Below are 22952 nucleotides of genomic sequence, written 5' to 3'. Positions count from 1 at the left end.
CCAGAGTGGCCTTGAAGACTCACTTTGACAATGTGGAATCAGAAATGCCCATCTTTTAAAAAATGTCTCTGTGTCCTGTCCAACATGGTTAGATAAGAAATCTGTCAGGAGCAGAAATGCTCAAAAATTTAAATCTTATTAACATTTGTCCTTCATAGGTGTCTGTTGGGTGGTGCAATGGATAGAGTGTTGGGCCCAGAGTTGGGAAGATCTGAGGTCAAATGTGATCTCAGATTCTTACTAGCTGTGTGACCCTGAGCAAATCACTTCACCCTTTTGTCTCAGTTTCTTCATCTGTAAAATGAGCTGGAAAAGGATATAGCAAGGCACTCCAGTATCTTTGCCAAGAAAACCCCAAATAAGATCAAGAAGCGTTGGACACAACTGAATAACGAAGTCTACTTTGATCAAGAGCTTAGGAAACTACTGGCACCTAAAGGATGTTAAGCAAACATTTCTTTGTTTTTTAATTGAAGGAGACATCTGTCCTGGACAGCAAATTGACTGCCTTAGTTGAGTGACCATTCACATGCCCTATGATTCTCCACATCAAAAACTCACTTACTTATATGGCTCCTACATCCCAATTACAGGTTATATTCCCTTATTAAAATGTAAGCACTTTGAGGGCAGGGAATGTCTCTCTTTTGTCTTTGTATCCTCGGTATCTAGCATTATTATTTCCCAAGAAGTAATTGCTTATTAATTCATTCATTTGATTATTTGTTCATTCCTTTCCTAAACTAGATAGATGCTAGGTCTGTCTCCTAATAATGATTGAATATTATACAGTGCTACCCAAAATAAAGACAGTTTTTTTTATCAACATTTGTTTTTAACCAGCTCACCAGCTGAATTGATGATAAATGTTCATAACTCAATTAATACATTATTAAGCTTTAAAAAATAGTTTTCTTGTTGCCTTTGTTTTCACACTTCATTCACTCTCCCTTGATTCCGCTCCTCATCTCTGCATTGAACCAACCTTTGTAACAAATCAAACAATCAATCAATAAACCATTTATTCCAGTCTTTGTGCTGGGGTCTGGGGATACAATAACAAAAGCAAAAACAGTTCCTGCCTTCAAGAGACTTACAGTACAACAGAAAAACCTTTCAACCAAACCAACTAACATAGTGGTTCTATCTGATGGCATTACCACATTCCCTAACTACAATCCCCTCCATCTCTGTTGCGAGCCGAGGGATCATCCTTGGGCTTTCTGGTGACTGCCTCTTTTTTTAAGCTCGTACTGGTGTCAGTGTAGCCTGCTGTTTCTGCTCCAGTCTCTTCTCCAGTCTCCCCTCCTCCATCCCTGGTTCTAGAACCTTTTCCTCAGATTGTCTTGCAAGAAGGAGTTTATAGGCAGCTGCTCTGTACTTTTTTGAAATGAGATTGTAGAGGACAGGATTGATGGATGCACTCAGGTAGAAAAGCTGCAGAGCCACAATATTGAAATACTGGGAGAAGTACATTGTCCTGGAATCTTCGGTGTTAATGTAAATGATCCTGCCAACATGAAAGGGCAACCAGCAAACTATAAATGCCAGAACCACCACCACTGCAAAGAGAAACAGACACACAAATTAACAAAGGCTTTTGCAGTGCAATTTTACTTCACTTGGCATTCTTGGGATTTAACCAGGGAGTAACAACAGCAACGATGAGAACAAACAAAAAAAGAAAAATGTTTCTAACCCAAATCCCATCCAGTGTGTAAAGTCAACTTCAATACACAGAAGCTTTAATTAGGGTTACCAACAGTGATGAATGATATTTTATGTATGTGATATCCCAAAATGACAAAAGCCAGAACAAGTCATTTTGGAAACCTTAATTCCAATAGAGACTGCTCCCTCAGGTACTATTAAAAATGGTTACTTTAATAGGTATCTGATTTATAATAGAATTGTACACTTCTGGAGCCCTTATCATTTTACCTTACCCCTTAGAACAGTGGAGTGAACTGGGTTACAGAGTGAGTGTACAGAGGTAGAACAATAACATGATCTGGGACAGAGCAAGACTAGATTGAAGACTTGATTATTCACAGGGTAGGCAGAGGTAGCTCAGAAATGTCCAGAGCATAGAGTTTGAGCATACATCCAAAGTCATCTATCTCCTCCCATTTTGCAGATAAGGAAACTGAAGCTCAGAGCAGTAGTGTCAGAGCCAGGATTCAAACTCAAGTCATCTGACTCCAAATACAGCATTTTGCTCTTCACTGAAATGCTTCTTGTGCAGAAATCTGACCTCTTATTTTTATTCACATTTAACAAACCCGTTCTGTGTTAGGTACTGAGGGGGAATCATCCTTAATAAGAAAAGATTCTTAGCCCCAAAGAGGCTACAATCTAATGGGGGAATTTAAAGAACAGTCCCAAAGAGTCACAATCCAAACAGACTGAAATAAAGGCAGAAGACGTTGTAACAAAATACATGCCAAAATCTGAGGAAAGGGAGGCTTTTGGGGGAAGGGGACAGGCATGGTAATATGTGGGAGGGTTTCTTTACCCAGAGTCGGAGAGAGCTTTCTTGGGACCAGATGATAGGACCGTAAAAAGACTGGATCCAGAAGATGATGGATCTGTCTTGGGATAAAGGTTTCTGGGAAGTCTACACTCGCGATTGTTTTTTTTTCTTCCCTCCCAAAAACATCCATATCAAGACCTTGATTGGTTAAGTGTGATGAAAGATCTTTGAGGACTAGGTGAGTTTTGTGATTTTGTTTTTACTCTTTGGATACCATTTGCACACAATTGTGTGTGCGTGAAAGTATGGGGTTATATTTAACACATATTGAATTACTTGCTGTCTAGGGGAGGGTGGAGGAAAGAGAAAAAGAAAAAATTTGGAACACAAGGTTTTGCAAGGATGAAAGTTGAATACTATCTTTGCATGTATTTTGAAAATAAAAAGCTATTATTAAAAATAAGTGCAGAAAATAAACTAAAATAAAAGTAGACTAAAAATAAAACTAAAAAGTAAACCAAAAGAAAAGTGTAGAGTTGAGCTGGCTTAAGATTTGGGGATGCTGAATGTTGGAGGGTTGAATGTGCATGCTTAGGAGAAAGAAAAAGGAGTAGGAGAAAAAGAAAAAGAAATGAAAAGATGAAAAAAGAGGAAGAAAAAGAAGGGATGAGAGAAAAAAGCAGATGAAGAAAGAAAGAGAAACAATTAGAAAAAGGAGGAAGAAGACAAAAGGGAGGAAATAGGACAAAGAAAAAGGGAGATAGAGGAGGAGGAAGAAGCGAGCCTCGAGGAGTAAAGGGAGGACGAGCGGGAGGCTTCCCACCTTTCTCCCGACGCCCGCTTCCTCCGCGCTCTTCCCTTACCCAGGACCCGCACGGTCTGCCGATGGTCCTTCTCGCGGCCCGTGGCTGCCGGCCCGCGCAGCGGAGCCCGGCTCCTCCACAGCGCCCGCCCGATCAGTCCGTAGAGAACACTGAGGCAGAGCATGGGCACGAAGAAGTAGGCGGTGGTGATCCACAGCATGACGCGCAGGGCGCCCAGATGAGCCCGGCTTGGCCGGCACTCCCGGCTGAACATCGCGGCCGCCGCCGCCGCCGCCGCGCTCCCCGACGGAGCGTAGCGGGTGGGCGTCCCGGGGGAGGCCTGGGCAGTCGGCTGGATGGTGTCCGAGGGCAAGGGGGCGGCCGGCCAGGTGCCGTTGACTGCCAGCGTCCCGCCCTTCGTCCCGTCGGGGGCCGGGTCCTGCTCGACACCCACGAGGAAGAGGAAGGGGCCGGCCGAGAGCAGCGCCACAGCCCAGAGCGCGGCAATGAGTGTCCGCACGCGGCGGCGGGTGATGAGCACTCGGGCGCGCAGCGGGTAGCAGATGGCCAGGTAGCGCTCCACGCTCAGCGCCGTGATGTGCAGCAGGCTGGCGTAGGTGCAGCCCTCGCCCAGGTAGAGCGAGAGGCGGCAGAGCAGCTGGCCGAAGACCCAGGGTCGGGAGCGCCACAGGCGGTACAGGTCGAAGGGGAGCCCGAGCAGGATGAGCAGGTCGGACACGGCCATGCTGCCCAGGTACAGGTTGGTGGTGGTCCGCATGTCCCGGTAGCGCCGGATCAGCAGCACGGTCACCACGTTACCGCTCACCCCGACGGCAAACAGGGCCAGGCACACGGCGGTCACGGGCACCAGGGCACCCAGAGGGAAGGGAGAGCAGCGGCTCTCGTCGCACCGCGGCAGGGACCACTGCCGGCTCTCCGGGGCTGCGCCCGCCGGGCTGTCGCTGCCGTTCCCGGGGCCACCCATGAGGCGGAAAGCAGGCGGGGGAACTCGAGCGCCTTCTGGAGGGGCTTTATCTTCTGGCCGGGGTCCCTGATCCGCGGCCGAGGGTTCCTCCCTTATCGCCTCCGCGTGAAGGGGGAATGCCGGGCGAGGGCGGACGCCCCTGACTGCTCGGGTCTCGGGCTCAGCCACCGCTGATGGAGAACAGCCTCAGGCTCTTCGACGCGACCCCGCAGTCTCCGCCTCTTTCTACTGCCCACTGCGCGCCGCCCGGTGCCCGCTTCCCGAGAGACCCTGGGACACTCGGCCGCCCGCTCCACCTGCAGCAGAGAAGACGGGGCCCTTGGGAGGAGATTTTTGAGCTGTAATGAAGTTACCTCAATGAACGCAGGGCACAAGCTTTTATCAGGGGAGGAGGAGGAGGAGAAAAAAGAGCCAGCCAGTGAAATACTGTGGCTCAGCTTGTCCTGCGTGATCTTCTCGAAACAGGACTCGCTTCGGACTCACTTCAGCTTCAGGGCAACACCGTGTTTGGTATGGGAGAGAGGAACCTGGACTGGGAGCCAGGATATCCGGGCTTCTCGTGCGGGCTCCGAGGGACTTCCGAACAAGCCTTTTTAACTTGCCCGGGTCTCAGGTGTAAAACGAAGGCCGGGTTACCATTCCGCACCACTATCCTTTCCTCCTACCCTCCTAATCTCATTTAAAGAGAACAAAGCTTAAATATAACTTATGATGAATTAAACATGTTTACAATTACATATGTGTGTTGTATATAATATAGAATGAAATATAATTTATAATAAGTATAAGCAATATTAATATCTAAGTGGGAGTGTTCAGTTCCGTTGACTCTTTTGTGACCCTGTGAACCATAGCATACCAAAGCTATCTATGGGGTTTTCTTGACAAAGATACAGAAGTAGTTTTCCATTTCTTTTTTCCAATGGATGAATATAAACAAGGTTAAGTGACTTGCCCAGAGTCATACAGCTAGTAAATGTCTGAGGCCAGATATGAACTTGACTCTTCCTGACTGTATCCACTTAGCTAACCAATTATGTGTACCTAAGCATAATTACTTTATAATTTACAGTCAGGTTAACACTGAAAACCCAATCCCTTCTCAAAAGTCCCTTGGTTCTGTACTGTGATTCCACATTTATTTATTGGCACATGTGTACTGCCTTGAATTATTCTGAAAAATTAATGCCTTTTATTTTTATATAACATTTATTTCTAAGTATATTCCTTCCCTGCCTGTTGATTGTTTGTGTGTATCCTGATTTAAAACACAGCACTCTCACCGAGTTGTTATACTCACCAACTTATTGCTTAGGTCTGACTATATGGTCTCCACACTTATCAATCAATTAACTTGCTAAAGGAAGAGCCTCCTATATGGCAGGTTTTCTGAAAAGCCCTAGGGATACAAAACCAAAATAGACTTGTTCCCTTAGTCAGAAAGCTTATTTTCTATCAACATGTATGTAAATTATATGTAACAAATACATAATACATAAAGAAAATACATAAAATGTAATGTTGGGTGTAAGAAGGCTCTAGCTGCTGAGGTTTGAGAAGGGAGTTTAGGAAAGGCTTAATGAAAGAAATCGGTGAATATCTAAGGTAGTTAATTAGCATTTATTAAGCACTTACTATATGCCTCCCAACAGCAGGTAGGAGGTGCAGGGCAGCTAGGTCACAAGTCACTATTTGCCTCAGTTTCCTTATCTGTAAAATGAGCTGGAGAAGGAAATAGCAAACCATGTTAGCATCTTAATTAGGAAAATCCCAACACAGTCTCAGCCCTTGAGGAGCTCACAGTCTCAGGGGGAGAGAGGAGACAATGTATAAGTAAGATACATTCAAAATATTGGAGAGCGAGGAGAGCAAAGGGAACTTAAGCTAAGGAGATCTGGGAAAGGCTTCTTGCAGAAGATGAGTTCTGAAAGTCTGAGGGTAGAGATAGAGAGAGAATGTGTGTGTGACTTGTCCAGGGTCACACAGCAAACAAGTGTTCAGTGTCTGAGGCAGGATTTGAACTCAGGTCCCTCTGACTGTTGCCCATCTGTCTCCCTGCCCTGAGGGAGAGTGATCTGGAGGCCAGCCAGTGGAAAAAGTCCTCGGAGTGACCAGAAATAGCAAGGAGACCGGGGTTACTGGATGGCAGAGTACCAAGGACAGGAAGATGGTGGGTAGTGGTGGTGGTGTCAGGGGTGCTAGGTGGGAGTCAGGCCAGCAGGGCTTCAAGAGCCCAACAGAGGGCTTTGTGACGGAGCCACTGAGTTTATGGGTAGGGAGGGGAGATCCCTCTGGCAGCGGAGCGGAGCCTGGACTGGCACGGGGAGAGACTGAGGCGGCACAGGTCACTTTTTAGGCGTGGCCCAGGGTTAGGAAGTTTTACCTTAACTCTCCAGGGCCAAGCCGAACAAGAGGGCCGCCTGTAATCGAAGGTTGGGCCAACCTAGTCACTGCCATGATTTGCTTTGGTTCAGGACCACATCTCTTTTAGTCTGGACTGTTGTAATAGCTTTCTGCTTTGTCTTTCTGCTTCCAGTATCCCACAGCTCCAATTTATAATCCACACAGCTGCCAAAGTCATTTTTTTAAAAAAAACTTAAAATATTTGTTTAACAACAATAACAAATTATTTTTGGTTTTTGCCTTAGCAGGTATAAGGGGCACTGTGGTAGACCCTGGGAACAAAAATACAAAGAAAAGTCCAAGTCCAAAGGAAAATTGTGTCCTAAAATGTTTTCTGTAAACTTGTGCTGGATATATCTGAGGGCCACACTTCAGAGCCCGTGCAGGTATGACTGCTTCTGGACTGAGCAGGAGGAGTTACAAAAGAATGCCTCCAGAGCCCCTTCTCCTTCCCTAGTGTCCATGGGGGAGGGTGGGCCTCCACAGGCAGGAGGAGGAGGGGCCTTGCACCTTCTCTCAGGTGGCTTCCTCTCCCCACCCCAGGTCACTGGGAAGCCATGAACAAATAGAGTCTGGTGGCTGCTTCTGTCCCTGTCTTGTCTTGTCTTTCCCACCTTGGGACAGTAAGTGCTGGCAGGCTGGGGACCGTGTGAGCTTTGGCAGGTCAGCAAAGTGAGCCATCCTGAGGGATTAGATTATTATGTCTATTAGAGTAAGCTTTGGGGACTGACCTGTGGTGACAGGTGAAGGAGAAGAAGCTTCAAGTTTGGGGCCTCTGTCCACAGGGAATGAAGTGCTATGGTGGCCACAGAACATGCCCTGAGGGGGGCAGGGGAGAAATGTTTGTGTTTCTCTTCTTGCAATGTCTTCTTAGGGAATATGGCTTTGTAACAGCTCACTGATATTAACTGGTTAAATGTATCAGAGGCACCAGTCACAGAAAATGAAGGAAACATTAGAATGGGGGTTCAAGAGAATTGCATTACAGAATACCCCAAACCTTTAGAGGTACCCATAGAACCTCTAAAGGAGTTCTATAGCCATTACCAGCCCTTGGGGCAGGGAGGGGGATGTAGTGGATAGAATTCCAGGGCTGGAGTGAAGAAGACCTGTTTGGAAATCTGGACTCAAGCACTTACTAGCCCAACTGTGTGACTCTGGGCAAGTCACTTTACCTTGTTTGCCTCAGTTTCTCATCTGCAAAATGAGCTGAAGAAGGAAGTGGCAAACCATTCCAGGATTTCTGTCAAGAAAATCCCAAATGGGGTCATGAATAAAAATAACTGAACAACAATAACAGAAAGTTAGTTCTAGGGAATTGTATTACACCAAGAATACCACAAGGATATGACATCACCAGGAATAAGTAGCAATTGTACTTAGAACAAACTTTTATTCTTAGTTGATCTGTGAGTAGTTTTCAGTTCCAAGACAGGTGTATAGAGGAGAGTAATGGACTTGAATAAATTTGGGTTTTAGTCCCTCCTTTCCAGACTTACCAGTTGTGTGATGGTGGTTTAACTGAGTGTCTTTGTGCTTCATTTTGTTTATGTGTAAATTAGTGATCCTAACAGTACCTCCTTCAATAGGGTTGTTGTGAAGAACAAAAGAGACAATATTATTTATGTTGTAAAAGAAACAGACCAAAAGAAAAACACACAAAAATTTAGTATGTTTTTGATTTGCATTTAGATTCTCAGTTCTTTCTCTGGAGGCGAATAGCATTTTTTATCATATGTCTTTCCAGATTTGTCTTGGATCTTTGTATTGCTAAAAATAGCTAAATCATTCACAGTTGATGACTGTACAATCTTGTTGTGTATGTAAAGCATTTTGAAGTCTTTAGTGACATAAATATGTCAGCTAGTGAAGTATGAAGTTCCTCACTAGAGATTTGGAAGCTGGAGAAATCCTTAACTCTCTCTCTCTTTTTTTTTTTTTTGGCTGAGGCAAGTGGGGTTAAGTGACTTGTCCAGGGTCACACAGCTAGGAAGTGTTAGGTGTCTGGGATCAGATTTGGACTCAGGTCCTCTTGACTTCAGGTGGTGCTCTATCCACTGCTCCATCTAGCTGCCCTGAAATTCTTAACTCTTAAGGATTGGATTTGCAAAAAAATATAGCTCATTGGTCTGAAAAACTTACTGTTATGATTTGAGTGGATTTATACTGAACTGCTCTGAAAATTTTTTTTAATAGATGAGACCAGACCTGTGATTTCATCTGAGTGGAATTCCATATGAAAAATTCCTTCCATCAATGTAAGACCAAAGAATTCTTTACACTTCATCATCTTGGAGAACTGCCTGGGGAACAGAGATGGGAAAGCTGTGAGTTTAAGCAACTTGACTAGGATCATACAGTCAATATGAGTACAAAGTAGAAGTTAAACCTGAGGCTTCCTGGCTCTAATGTCAGTTTTTTATCCAGGTTACTGTGAGCTTTGAATACTAGATTTGATTCTCTGCTTACTGAGCTCAACATCTCTAATAGAAGTTCATTTCTTGCTTGATCCTTTGGATAATTGCTAGAAAACTTGGTATTATCTTGTTTGGAAGGTATCTTTCCTTGTCTCACCTTATCTCATCATTCTAATTACTCCAAGAAGACTGATTTTTTACAGTTATCTATAATTTTTTAATATTACAGCACTGGGAATAATACTCTTTGATAAAATGAGTTTATACAATGGTGTTGAAAAAAAGCAAAGGTTTAGATTAGGCAAGAAAACATAGTATCACCCCCAAAATGGATGAATTAATTTTTTATTCATTTATTTTCTTTCATTCATAAACAGATAATCAATCAGCAAGCACCTACTCTGTACCAAGCACCATTCTGGGGATACAAGTAAAAAGAATGAAACAGTGTCTTCTTGCAATGAGCTTATGTTTGAAAAATAACTACTCAGTGTTCATAGATCCTTTCTTCTTAATTATTCAATGGATTTGAAATTTCATGGATATTCCCTTCACTTGATAAGTTGGAAAGATGTAAAAGTCCTTTATGTTGTGCATTTCTTATCTATATCTTTCCATAAATCCTTTATGGGAAGCTTTCTCAATGTTCCTTTTCTAGGCAGTTAGATTTTTTGACAAAGTGGAGATGGAGTGAGGAAGCACTGAATTAAAATAGAATCTGATCCTTACCAGCCATGAGACTCTGGGCAATGCACTTAACCTTTTTGTCTCGGTTTCCTACTCAGTAAAAGGGGACTACTAAATAGCAACTACCTTCCAAAGTTGTGAGGATAAAAAGACATGTTTGTAAAGTGCTTTGGAAATTCTGAAGTGCCACATAAATGCTAGATAAAGGCTAGTATTTAATGTGGCATTTGCACTTTGCATTTCTCCCTCATTTTTTCCCCTACATCCTTTTCTGGTCTGATCTTAATTTTTTTTAATTAAGCTTTTACAAATTAATAAAAATGGATTTTCTCTCCCTTATATTTCTCCACTACTGAAAAATAAAACCCTTATTACATTGTGCATGTTAAAGTTTCATTTTGGCTGTGTCCAAAAAAATATATATCTCCTTCTGCATCCTAAGTTCATCACTTTGTTTCTGTTTTGGCCAAAAACCTGGAGGATCTTCCTCTTCCTGATTTTTATTTAACTAGGTAAAAAGAGGCTATTCTTTGCCTCAACTAAGAATCATTAAAGACCCTAGCCACTGCATTCAGGGCCATCTACATCTGGCCACTGGACCCAAATGGCTCTGGAGCTCAGATGGCCTTGCCCAGCCCTCCCTCCCTTAAATCATGGCAGCACCTCCCTGATGTCTTGGTCCTCTTGGAGAACAAAGGACAAATCACAGGACTTTCATTTACTCAGACATTCCCAAACGTTGGGCATCTCTTGTGGTTTCTAGCTCTTTGCTATTACAGAAAGAGCTACTATATTTTACTAGGCCTGATAAAGTTACTGCCAGATATGTGTAGTTTGGAAATCTTTTGGGCACAATTCCAAATTGCTTTCCAGAATGGCTGTACCAATTCTCAGCTCCACCCTGTCTACCAATGTGCCTATTTTTCCATAGCCCTTCGAACATTTGTCATTTTCTTCTTTTGTCAACTTTGCTATTAAAATAGGTGTGAGATGGAAATTCAGTTACCTTAATTTGTATTTACTTGGGTTGTACTGTTTCCTGCCCGTTTGCTATCTATTCTCTTGATGATGATTTTTTTTTCTAATATTTAACATGCAAAGATCATCAGTGGAATTGTACAGTGGCCTACTTACATGTTCCATGTGCTTTCCATTGTACTTTGGATCATCAGCAATTACAATACTTATCTTTAGAAGAACAGAAAGAGAAAAAAAAATCCTGAAATTTAAAAGAAATACCAGAATTGATTTGAAGACTGTTTTCGATACTTTTTTTAAAGATATAATTTTCTAAAAGTTCAACACTGAGGCAAATATTATGTGAAATTTGATTCATTTTCTTTCTGATAACAAGCTAAATTGTAGTTTATGTCTGCAGTGGGACAGATCTATTTTCAATCTGTCATCTACTGGAAGCTGCCTTGGTTTCTGCCCTGGGCTTTCATCCTGAGAGTAGAAAAAGCCCATTTCTTGGGTTGAAGCTTCATCAAGTGTTTCTTTACACTCTATCCCTGCTCCTCTCTTCAGCCTCCCTGTTTTCTGGCTTATGTGCCTAAATATCTGGTGTTTGGGCAGTTTCCTTTCTTTTTCTTAAATTGGGGCTATTCACTATAGCAATTTAAATGTATTCAAGTGAAATTCTAGGAGTTTTAAAATAAAAAGGCTTGATTGTTGGAATCATACCCTTTAATCCTCAAGGTCAAGCAATAGTAGAAAGAAGAAACAGGGACATTAAGACACTCCTCCAAAAACAAAAGAAAGGGGGAGCCACGGGTAACCCTAGAGAACTTCTAAATTTAGTTCTCTATACCATTAATTTTTTAATCTTTGATAAAGATGCACTGGCTCCAGCAGACAGGTTTTATAACCCACCAGAAAAGCAGTGTCCAGTGCGAGCAGCTCTACTATCTTTAGATAATCGCCAGGTGATGTGGAGAGATCCAGAAAGTGGTGAATGGAAGGGACCAGATAGGCTAACTGCTTGGGGGAGAGGATTTGCTTGCATCTCTACATGTGGAGAAGGAATCAGATGGGGGCCGACGAGCCGCATTCGCCTTGTCCATCGCAGAAAGATGGAGTAGACCCTTGAAATGAAGGAGAAGACCCAAGAAATATTGGGTGGTTCTGTTGCTGATTGTGCTCACCATTGAAAGAGCATAGCTGACAAGGAGACTGTTAAAAAGACTTTTAAAATCTTCAGGAATCATTGGATTTCCTAACACAAGATGAAACTGTTTTAGTTCTTGAAAAACCAGCGAGAATCATTGGATTCCTTAAGATGAAAAATTGTTGATGAGACTTTTGCAGTACTTCAGAGCTTACAGGAACTATTGGATTCCTGGCACATGAATTAATGGACAATGGATTCCTTATGGACTATTTCTAGGACTTATGGACATGTGTAAATTTTCAGATTGATTCTTGTTATTTGTTACATTACTACTAGCCTGTGTTATATTGCTATGTGCTTATGTAAATTATGTATAACGCCTCCCATATTGATGGATTTATGTATACCATGTATATCTGTTACAAAGTTCTGGCCCATATTGATGGATTTATGTGTACCCCTTCAGAAACCCACTAATCTGATTAGATTTCCTATTTCCTTTGGTGTTTTCATCTCCCTTCCTGAGGTGTCAGGAGCGGCGTGATCACCTTTTTTTGGGGGTTCTCACCTCCTTGAGAAATCAGGGAGGTCATGACCATCCTATGTTCCAAAAACAAAAGAAAGGGGGAGATGTTGGAATCCTTACTAACTGCTAACTAATTAGAGTTGATCTAATCTTATAAGAAGATTTTGGCCAGAACCTGAAACAAGGTACTAAGTAGAACTAATTAATACAAGGCTTGTGTTCACACCTTTACTCATTGGAGTTCACAAGTATGCCAGCTTCACAAAGTAAACTTTCTAACTTCAAGGGAGTTCACACCTCCCTTAAAGCTCTTTGGGCCAGAGAGCACTATGGGAGAAAACCCATAATCCCATTCTCTCAGAAGAGTCAGATAAAAGGCCAGCAATGAGGGATCTAGGGCAGAATACATTTTTCCTCTTGGCTGGCTGGTGGCAGATGAAGAGTTTTCAGAGGATAAAGCTACGAGTGGAGAGTTCAGTGGACAACCAGATTCATCTTCATCTCACACCACTGTAGTTGGTGGCTGGGCTCCCCAGAAGGAGACAAGAGAGACATTCCATCTCTGTGTTGGTTGGAGGCTGAAGAAAGCAGAGGCAGAGGCTGAAGGACAGAACCTTTGGATTTGGAGATATTCGGAGGGCTCTAAGCCTCTAAACCGGCTGTGCTTTGAAAAGAACAAGAACTCCAACATTTGAACTCATAACACTTGATGATTAATCTGTCCTACTAATTTCAATTCCTACATTTGGATTTATAAAAGGGGCAATTCCAGTTTTGCTACCTGATATTTTACCATAATTGTGTCCTTCTGATAGAATGGATCATTGTACTCGATTCACTTAAGCTGATCTTCTCCCCACCCCCTGCCATAGGAAGAAAAAACACTGATTATATTACCACTCCTAAATGAAATTATATTATCTATTATATAATTATGCATTATTATATACCCTTTTAAGAATTAGGACATGTAAAAGGCAGAATTTTTTTCTTTGTCAAATAATAAAACAGAAACATCTTAAAGATGAATTTGGGAATGACAACATGCATGATATACATGATACCTATTCTACTCTATATTTTGGTTGTTATATTTTAAAGGAAAAGCTATTTATTTTCAATAATATCATTATTAATATTTCCATGTAAATACTTTTGCCCTATGTATGAACCATACATCAATCTAAGATAAAATACAAAACCCTATAGAATACTTACTAAGTTATTTAGCTAATAATATTTGGTAATGCCTTTTTGATTAAGCATGAATGTTATTGAATTATTTCATTATAAATCTAAATTGCAAAATTAATGTTTTGTTCTCATCTCCTCTATCTTAGGATAGCAATACACTTCAGAAACTATAAAATATAAGCACATTAATTATGTAAAAATTTCATTGTACATTAATCTTTTCATAGCTCAAATATTTTTATGGTATAGTTAATCACATTCATACATCATTTTGAACTTCATTTCTGGCTAAAATTGGTTATCAAGTGAAAATTAAATCTATTATTTTTGTGGAGAAAAAAAGACCTCTTCAGATGATTATTCAATAATTCAGCTTCCACCCTAAAGGAGAAGAGATAGCGCTAAAGATTTTTATATATCCAATGGAGATTAGCAAATATTCTGTATAGATTATCAATAACTCAGAAGTCTGGAGCAGAAGAGATTTGTGTCCAAGGTGGGATCCTTTTGTACAGGAAAAGTTCCTTCTCTGATGTGTGGTGGGTATGCTCCCTTGCTTTCGGGGACTCAAGAATGGCTGTCAGAGAATTAGAATATGAGCTCCTTGGAAAGAGAGATTGTTTTGATTTAAACTGCTTTCTAATCAGCCAACAAGCATTTATGAACTATCTTCTATAGCCTTCATCAGGATTATTAGGATAGACAATGAGACTACTCACAAAGGAATCTGACAGGAGAGAGAAGTGTTCTAGACAAGTGTTCAACACATGATTTTTCATTCATTCCTCCCGTGGTCTCATCACCTCCTCATGCCACAGATGAGTCCTTTGCCTGGTCTTGTTTCTAGCTCCACAATCCATCGCACAGAAGTCCCCATTCTGCCCTCTCACAGAGTAACCACCCGACTTCTGGCCCCTGATCATCCCTTTTGCCTGTGGCTGAGAGGCTTAGCCTCCTACTTGGTCTCTCTGCCTCAAGTTTTTCCCCACTGCAGTCTGTCCTTCCACTGGGCCAAAACGATTTTCCAAAAGGTAGGTCTGACCTTGTCATGTTTGACCCCGAAAGCCATTCACGATCTGCTCTGGTCTTTTTTCTGGTCTCCTTGCTCATCTCCCTCCTATTGTTCCTCAAACATGGTGTTTTTCCTTCCGTGGTACCTTTGCACGAGCTCACCTTTCTGCACAGAACGCTGTCTCTTTACCACTTTGCTTCTTTCCTGGGCCAGGGCCTGTCTCTCTTAAGGCTAACTTGTATCGGTCTATCTACTTACGTATTGGGCCCATATATACAACCATGTTTTCTTCCCTTTCTGGAGGACCTCCAGAATGGCCTTGGTCTCAGTGCAGGAGGCAGGAGAGCCACCAGGGAGGCTGGTCAAAGATGGCAGAAGCTGGGTGGGCCCTTATTGAGAATATCGTAGAAAGGATTCTTGCTCAGACGCCCATTGGATTAAATGGTCCTCAATTCTAAGATTTTGTAATTATACACAAAGGGTCTAAATGTATGAATAACAAAGATAACAGCTAATATTTATAGAGTGATTTGTTATGTGCTATGCACTGTGCTAATTGTTTTACTATTATGTAAGGTCCGAATTAGCTCCCTGGAGGCCTCAGAATCAGCTGGAATCAGGATAAGCAAAAGCCCTACCTCTTTAGGAGGAGAAGTGAAGGGGACACTTCCACTCTTCAACCCTTAAAGTGCTCATTTCTCCTCAAAGCCTTTGTACTTGATCCCATCCCTTTCTGTAGGTTGAAGCCCATTGCTCCCAATCATCCATTCTTTTTTTTTTTTTTAGTTGAGGCAGCCTTCCTCTTTGATCCATTCTCTTTTGGGCAATGTTTGGCAAAGCATTGTGCTAGGTCCCAGGGATGATGTGTAAAACTGAGCCTTGCCCTTGAAAAAGATCATAGCTTAGTTGGGGAGACATATGATAAACATATTATATATATGCCAAGAAAGTATATGGGTGTGTCATGAAGAAACATTTGTTACCTAGATGGGTGAAAATAAAGAAAAAGAAAGTCTAAATAAGAGGCCCAATCATTGAAAGCTTTGAATATTTAGATAAGGAATTTGGACAGTTTTATTTTTGAGGGGGAGGGTGGCAAGTGGTCGGGAAGGAATGCCAAGATATAGTTATAAAATGGCCGGTTTTTTGGCCATTTTGCTTTTGGAAGACTGATCTAGCAGCAACATGGAAGGTGGGTTAGATTTTGAAGTGATTAGAGTAGAATTACCAATTAGGCAATGAATTTAATAATAAAAAACAGCTGGAGTTTATATAGTACATCGTGGTTTGCAAAATGCTTTATATGTGTCATCTTTTGGGCAGCCTGAGGTAAGAGCAGGACATTATAGATGTGGAGTGGGTGTTTCAGGACTAAAGCTCAAGCACAGAAAGGTTAGAGCAGTATCTAGAATCAAAGTAGAGGTGATAGACATATTTTGCCTTATGGATAACTGAGATCAGACAGGCATTTAAGCTGTGGTCATTTTTATGGTAGGGCTAAGGAAGGAGGATGATGAAGGAAAGAAAAATTTGGAAATATGACAAGATAAGGCTAGGTGAGATGCTGGGCATATGGTGTACTGGGAGCATGAAATACCAAAATGAGGGTAAAAAGGCCCTCAAATTTTTTTTCTTTCCTTCATAATTCTACTAATGCTTAATATGAATTATTTTCTTATGTGAGGAAAACAGGAAATTTCATTTATAGCATAAATCATAATCTAAGAGTAAAGGATAAATTTTAAAAATTCCTTAACCCAAGGAAAGAATTTATGCCCAAACAAGAGATATGGTATTATTTTACATTTTACATTAAATTAAAAAGGTTTTGCACTAAGTCAATGCAGTCAAAATTAGAAGGAAAGCAGAAAACGGATTTATTCCCCCTTTTCCTTCCTTCCTTCTTTTCTTTTTTCTTGTAAACTGCAAATACCTCTGATTTAGCAATAATTTCTTTAATATACAGCCTGAGTAAAATTTATAAGAATACAAGTTATTCCCCAATTGATAAGTAGTCAAAGGATATAAATAGGCAGTTTTCAGACAAAGAAATCAAAGCTATCTATAGTCATATGAAAAAATGCTCTAAATCTATTTGATTAGAGAAATGTAAATTAAAACAACTCTTTGAGATATCAGCTCACATCTATCAGATTGGTTAAAATAGAAAAAGAAAGTGATAAATGTTGGAGGGGATGGAGGAAAATGAGGATACTAATGTGCTAATGGAATTTTAAACTAATCTAATCGTTCGGGATAGTAATTTGCTATTATGCCCAAAGGGCTACAAATCTGTGTACACCCTTTGATCCAACAATAGCACTAGTAGGTCTGTACTCCAGAGATCAGAGAAAAATGAAAAAGACCTACATATACATAAATATTTATAGCAGCTTCTTTTATGTTGGCAAAGAATTGGAAATTGACAGGATACCCATCACTTGGGGGAAAGCCTGAACAAGCTGTGGTATGATTGTATTGTAATCTTAGTGTGTTATACAATACACACTGATGCAAAGTTTAGTTAGCAGAATCACAAGAACATGGTACACAGTAATAGTGAATATTGTATAATGATCACTGTAAATGACTTGGCTATTTTCAGCAATAGAATGATCCAGGATAATTCTGAAAAGCTCATGATGAAAAGACAAAGAACTGTTGGATTCTGAATGCAGATCAGAGCATGCTAACCCACCCCGATTGGTCTGTTTTCTTTTGCAACTTGGCTAATGTGGAAGTAAGTTTTGAATGACTGCATATATGTAATTGATATCAAGCTATTTGCCTTTGCAAGGAGGAGGAAAGGGAGAGAATTCGGAAACCAAAATTTCTAAAAATTGTTTTTACATGTAACTGAGAAAAAATGAAGTATTATGAAAAAAAATTCTTTATTCTAGCTTCAATCTTTAACTTATTAGTGATTACTACTTATAATGTTAAGACCTTTCAAATCAGTGAATTTCCTACTAAACAAATTCAGTGTGAAATGGTGGCGTTCTGGATACAGAGTCAAGAGGTCCTAGATTCAACTCCCAGTTCAGCTATTTATTAGCCATGTGACTTTTTAGAGATTTGTTTTTTTTATTGTAAAGAGAGGGGGCTAAAACTAGATGATTTACCTCTATTCTATTATTCTGTGGTCTGTCAGCACAAGATAACAAAAGTGGGTATTTTACTTTTTCCTTCTTAAAACTACAAACCCCAATAAAAAATATAGGAAAGCTAACATGTATATGAAAGCAATGAATATTTCCTCAAAAAAGAATGATACAATTTTTATTTTCCACAGATTTTAAAGATATTTTTGCTACATAGTTTATGTATATTTCTATGAGATTATACTTTTCATTTATATGAAGTTCAACATTATACAATTTTAAAGTGATATGTTTGGTAGTGTATCTATAACATTTTAAAAAGTTTAGAGGTTTTTTTTTTTTTTTTGGAATGTACAGTATATGAGGTAAAATTAAGATTACATTAAAAATTGTTTTCTCCTCTGCAGTATTTTGCAGTGAGGCTCAAATGGCAAATACACTATTAAATGACATTTACTATCAAAAATAGGAGTTCATTTGAGTTTTACTATGAAAAACAAGCCACTGGAGTTTGACCACAGTGGCAAATCTTACCATTTTAGACATTCAACCATATAGAAATCTCTGGGATATTACACTCAACCTCATTTGTACTGCCAAACATGGCACTTTTAATAAGTTTCTAGAAAATGTTTGCTATCACTGTTTTATGGGAAGGTATTAGCCTCTACAGAATTGTCAGAATTAAAATAAAAATGTAAACATACAGTACATTATAGTGACAGGTCATTCTTACCTTGGGAAGGCCAAGTTTATCCATTTCTTTTATGAACAAAAGTTAATGTTATTCAACAGCACAAATCATTGGACGTGAAACAAGTACAATACATGCCCATTCTAATAAATTCTTCAAAGATCTTCAAAGCACAAAACATACATTTCTTTTTTTTCCAAAGACTGACAGAAGTGCTTAATAACCATTAAAATGCTAAACCCAGCAACTAAGTAATTAGTGATTCACTACCCTAACAAAAATCAAATAATAAATTAAGAAGGCAAATTACAAGTGTTTAACAGATAGTATAGATGTGATGAGACAAGAATTTTATATAGCTTCACTACAAGCTGTATGTTACTGGCAGTCACTGACATCCAAAAAGATGTTCAATGGGATATTTGAAAAATTCAGTCTGATCATCCAAGAACTCACAAATGCAAGCTCACAAAACATTGATGAATTTTGCAATTGCAAAGTGCTCTAATGCAACATTAACCACATGCAATCAACAATTTGGTACAATCTCCAAACAGACATTACATTAAACATTAGTTTTTTTCAAGAAAGGAAGCAGCTTGAAGTTTTCTGGTGCAAATTACATTTTCACTTCAGATCTGGTGCCCCTAAACAAAGATATAAAGTCTGATTCTAAATGCTGATGGTGATGGCAGTAGTTGTAAGGGAAGCAGCAAAATTTAGGATAATCCTACAAACTTTGTACATCAGAGAGCTGTAGTATATATAGTCATACATTGTGGTATGTATATATACATGTATGGCATGTATGTATATGGAGATAAACTCACATACTACCAACCATACACTGAAACCAAATTCAATGGATGTGAAGTTCTAAAGTGATTCCAATTACTTTTTAAAAAGTAACTATCTAAAAATCCTCTCTTTTCCATGTTTGCAAGATACTGAAGAGGTACCTTTATGAGTAAACTTGTTTTCAGGCAAGATAAACTGCCAGTGCCACACCATTTCAGTTTTATAAATATCTATTTGCAGTGAAGAACTCCACATTTATCAAATTAGAAGCTTCTTTTCACGCATATTTGTCCATCCAGTTTATTGTTTGCTGCCTGAGAAAGTCCCCTCAATTATTTATTATAATCCCACTTCCCAAATAATTAAGACAAATGAGGAGGTAGAAATAGAGCGCAAGATTGCTTTCACAGCATCTAATAGTTTATGCAGCATGTGTCTGTGTAACTTCTAAATGCTCTGACTCATTCTGAATGCTTCACTTCTTTTAAAGTAGGAATAGGTGTACCACTGTTACACTCATGCTGACTGGTCAAAATCTCAATTATATCTTTGCCTCATATAAAGTTTGTAGTTTAAGAAGGCATGTTCAAAAAATACTTGATATTTCTGTGGCTTGCGTTCTAATAAAGTGCCAGCCTCTATCTAACAATATAAGCATTTTAAGTGGCAAAAATGGTATGTGCTACGGTCCCAATGCCAGTTCTAAATGCCACTGTTCTTGTAAAAGCAAAACAGAAATATTTGTGGAACATGACTAAAGGAAAGGTAATGGAAGCATTCTAATAGAAAATTACATTTTCACTTGATTACAAAGTACTGAATGATAAAGGCAACCAGAATGGAGAAAACAGCAAAGAGCACAAGGATAACCGCAGCACACTGCTCATCAGTCAGTGTCCGTGGCAACCTTGTGGTTTCCACAGTGTCTTTGTGGGTGCTGGCTGGAGGTTCAGTCCTCTGAGAGATGAATATTACTGTGGCACTGTAGGGGCCTACGAGGTCCTGATGACCACCTACGGTGTCTTGGCACTGTCGAATGGCACACACACGAAAACGATATTCACAGTTCTGCTGAAGGCCTGAATACCGGAAGTACCAGTCAGAACCTTTGTAAATCTATTAAAAAAAAAGCAAATTTTTTGTAAATGAGGGTGGGGAACATGGGAAAATGATCAAATAATTTCTAACACATATACTATGAATGCTACTGTATACCAGCAATATTTTGTTGCTTCTCTTTTCAGATAAGCTTAAAAAAAAAAAAAACTGAAGAAATTCTCTTAAGCATTTAACTTGTGGTCTACTGAAAACAGGCTCTAATTGAGAGGAGAAACAACTGATGCCATTGGCTGGGAGTTCCCTCTTTCCCTCTCCCCCATCCCTTCACTTATCTCACACAAAGAAGTTGGTCCTTCTTCTTCAAGGCAGACCCTTTGACTTGCACAAACAACACAGTTCTACATTAGCTTCTCCAGTAGATGGCTCCCTCCCACCCTTTTATTTATCTGCCTCTCCTACAGACATGCCTTGTCACCCTCATCCTCCAGAAACCTCACTTGACCCTTCTATTACTACTAGCTGTCATTCCATTTCTCTTATCTGATACTTCTGTGGCTAAATGCAAAGAAATGACTGCATTAGATGCTTCCACTCTTTCTCTGAATTCTGGCTTCCAAACGCATCATTCAACTGAAACTGTTCTCTCTTCAGTTCCCAATGATCTCCAAAGGCCAAATCCAAGGGCCTTTTCTAAAGCTTCCCTGTCAGTCCTCAATATCATTGATCACCCCTTCTCTGCCAGTTCTATCCTTGATCTCCTGCCTGTCTGATCAATTCTCAGTCTCCTTTGCTGGATCTTCATTCAGGTCCCTTGTGCTGATGTGCCTCAGGGCTCTGTCTTGGGCCCTCTTCTCTTCCCTACACTACTTCATCTGGTGATCTCATCATCTCTCAGGGATTTCATTAGCTTTGTGATTGATGATGATCATATTTACTTCTCCAGCCCTAACAATCTCCTATCCTCCAGACGCTCCCATCTCTGCATTCTGAACATCTCACACTGCATATGCTATATAATTCCATGTTCTAAATCCTACATGTCCAATACAAAACTCATTACCTTTCCCCATCAGACCCCATCAACTTTTAATTTACCTATTACTCTTGAAGGCACTGCCATCTTCCTAGTTACCTAGATGTGCAGTCAGGCATTGTCCTCCCCTTTCCCCCTCATGGAATTGGTTTTCCAGGACCTGGTGATTTGACCTTGGCTGTGAGCCATCACTCTGATATATGGTGGTCTGCTGCAGCCTCCAGTCTTTCTCTCCTGTAGTCTATTCTTCACTTGGCTTTCTGATTAGTCTTCCCAAAGCACATAAACTCTAGTAGCTCTGTATTGCTTCCAGGGTCCAAGTCCTGCACATGGCATTCAGAGCTCTTTACAATCTGGCTCACCTATCTCTCAATACCTTAGAGCTTCCTTCACATGCTTTGCCACCCAGACATCTCGGCCTCCTCACTCTCCCTTTACCGACACAGAGCTCCTTCTGAGTGATTTTCCCTGGAATACTCTCTCCCTCCTGGCTTCTCCCAAGTTTCCTTGTCTACAAGAAACTTTCCATGACGGCCTTACTGTCTGCAAGGTTATCTGTGAGCAGAGACTGTCTGTTGCCTTTCCATCTCCTCAGTGCTTAGACCACACATCTTCTATATACAAACAAATAAATACTGCCTGAGTGAAACCACAAGTTTTCTAAGCATCTGCTTGATACAGACAAATATTCCTAATTTTTTTCCTACAGACATGCCTTGTCACCCTCATCCTCCAGAAACCTCACTTGACCTTTCCATTACTACTAGCTGTCATCCCATTTCTCTTATCTGATACTTCTGTGGCTAAATGAAAAGAAATGACTGCATTAGATGCTTCCACTCTTTCTCTGAAATCTGGCTTCCAACTGCATCATTCATAATTCCTAATATGTTTGATCGCTAAAAACAATTCTGAATGATTTCTTTTATTCACTTTGATACAGTCTCCTAGTCTTTTCAAGAGTGTCTTAACTACTGTTGTATATATACTTAAAGATTTCAAGTTATGGAGGACAAGCCTAACATCAGAGAAGATGCTGTGGTCTATGAGCATTTTAGTCCTCTGTGAATAAGGGCAATAATAACCTAACTTTTTTTTGGGGGGGGGAGGGAGGGAAGCATATAACCAGAATGATCAAATTTTTGGTTACTGCCACTCATGATAGTTTCCAAATATCTGCAAATATAAGCAGATAGAGAAAAAAATCAAGACACTTGACCAAAATATCTGGTCGGTTCCCCTCACCATTCTCTTCTCCAAATCATTTTCCATATAGTTGCCAAACTGATATTTCTAAAGCACAGCTCTGCTTACTGTCTTCCTATTAATTCTAGGAATTGGACATTTAAAGATCTTTGTTAACGATTCCAACCAACCTTTCTGTGTTCATTAGACATTAATGTCCTTTCTCTATGGTCCAACCAAATTGGCTTTCTTTGTATTCATACCTACAACATTCTATGACTCTGTACAAAATGTCTCTGCATGTCTAAAATCCATTAGATCTTTAACTCATCTCTTAGAATTCCCAACTTCCTTCAAAACTCAATTCAAATATTACTTTCAAGAGAAGGTCTTTCTTGACTCTCTTGGCTGCCTTCTCCTAACCTTGAGATTACTTTGCATATATTCTGAATATACTTATGTACATGTTGTT

General features: G+C 40.2%; 2 protein-coding genes across 6 annotated transcripts in view; both read right to left on the bottom strand.

Annotated features, from left to right (window-relative positions):
- Positions 1 to 1000: 1000 nt before the first annotated feature.
- Positions 1001 to 4346, bottom strand: MLNR (motilin receptor). The gene is given in 3 exon segments (XM_051991302.1): positions 1001 to 1329; positions 1332 to 1562; positions 3337 to 4346. Coding segments are annotated over 3 exon segments (1317 nt in total). The 5' UTR covers positions 4262 to 4346; the 3' UTR covers positions 1001 to 1168.
- Positions 4347 to 17862: 13516 nt separating this feature from the next.
- FNDC3A (fibronectin type III domain containing 3A) overlaps positions 17863 to 22952 on the bottom strand; it is a 189947-nt gene continuing 184857 nt past the window's right edge. For all 5 annotated transcript variants that reach the window (XM_051987347.1, XM_051987346.1, XM_051987348.1 and 2 more), the window contains one exon: positions 17863 to 20319. In XM_051987347.1, the coding sequence (XP_051843307.1) occupies positions 20002 to 20319 (318 nt within the window). In that variant the 3' untranslated portion in view covers positions 17863 to 20001. The remainder of the gene's footprint in view (positions 20320 to 22952) is intronic.

The sequence above is a fragment of the Antechinus flavipes genome, chromosome 3 (genome assembly GCF_016432865.1).
Source record: "Antechinus flavipes isolate AdamAnt ecotype Samford, QLD, Australia chromosome 3, AdamAnt_v2, whole genome shotgun sequence".
Taxonomy (NCBI): domain Eukaryota; kingdom Metazoa; phylum Chordata; class Mammalia; order Dasyuromorphia; family Dasyuridae; genus Antechinus; species Antechinus flavipes.
Note: the sequence above shows the minus strand (reverse complement) of the source record. Positions and strands in the feature narration are given on the sequence as shown.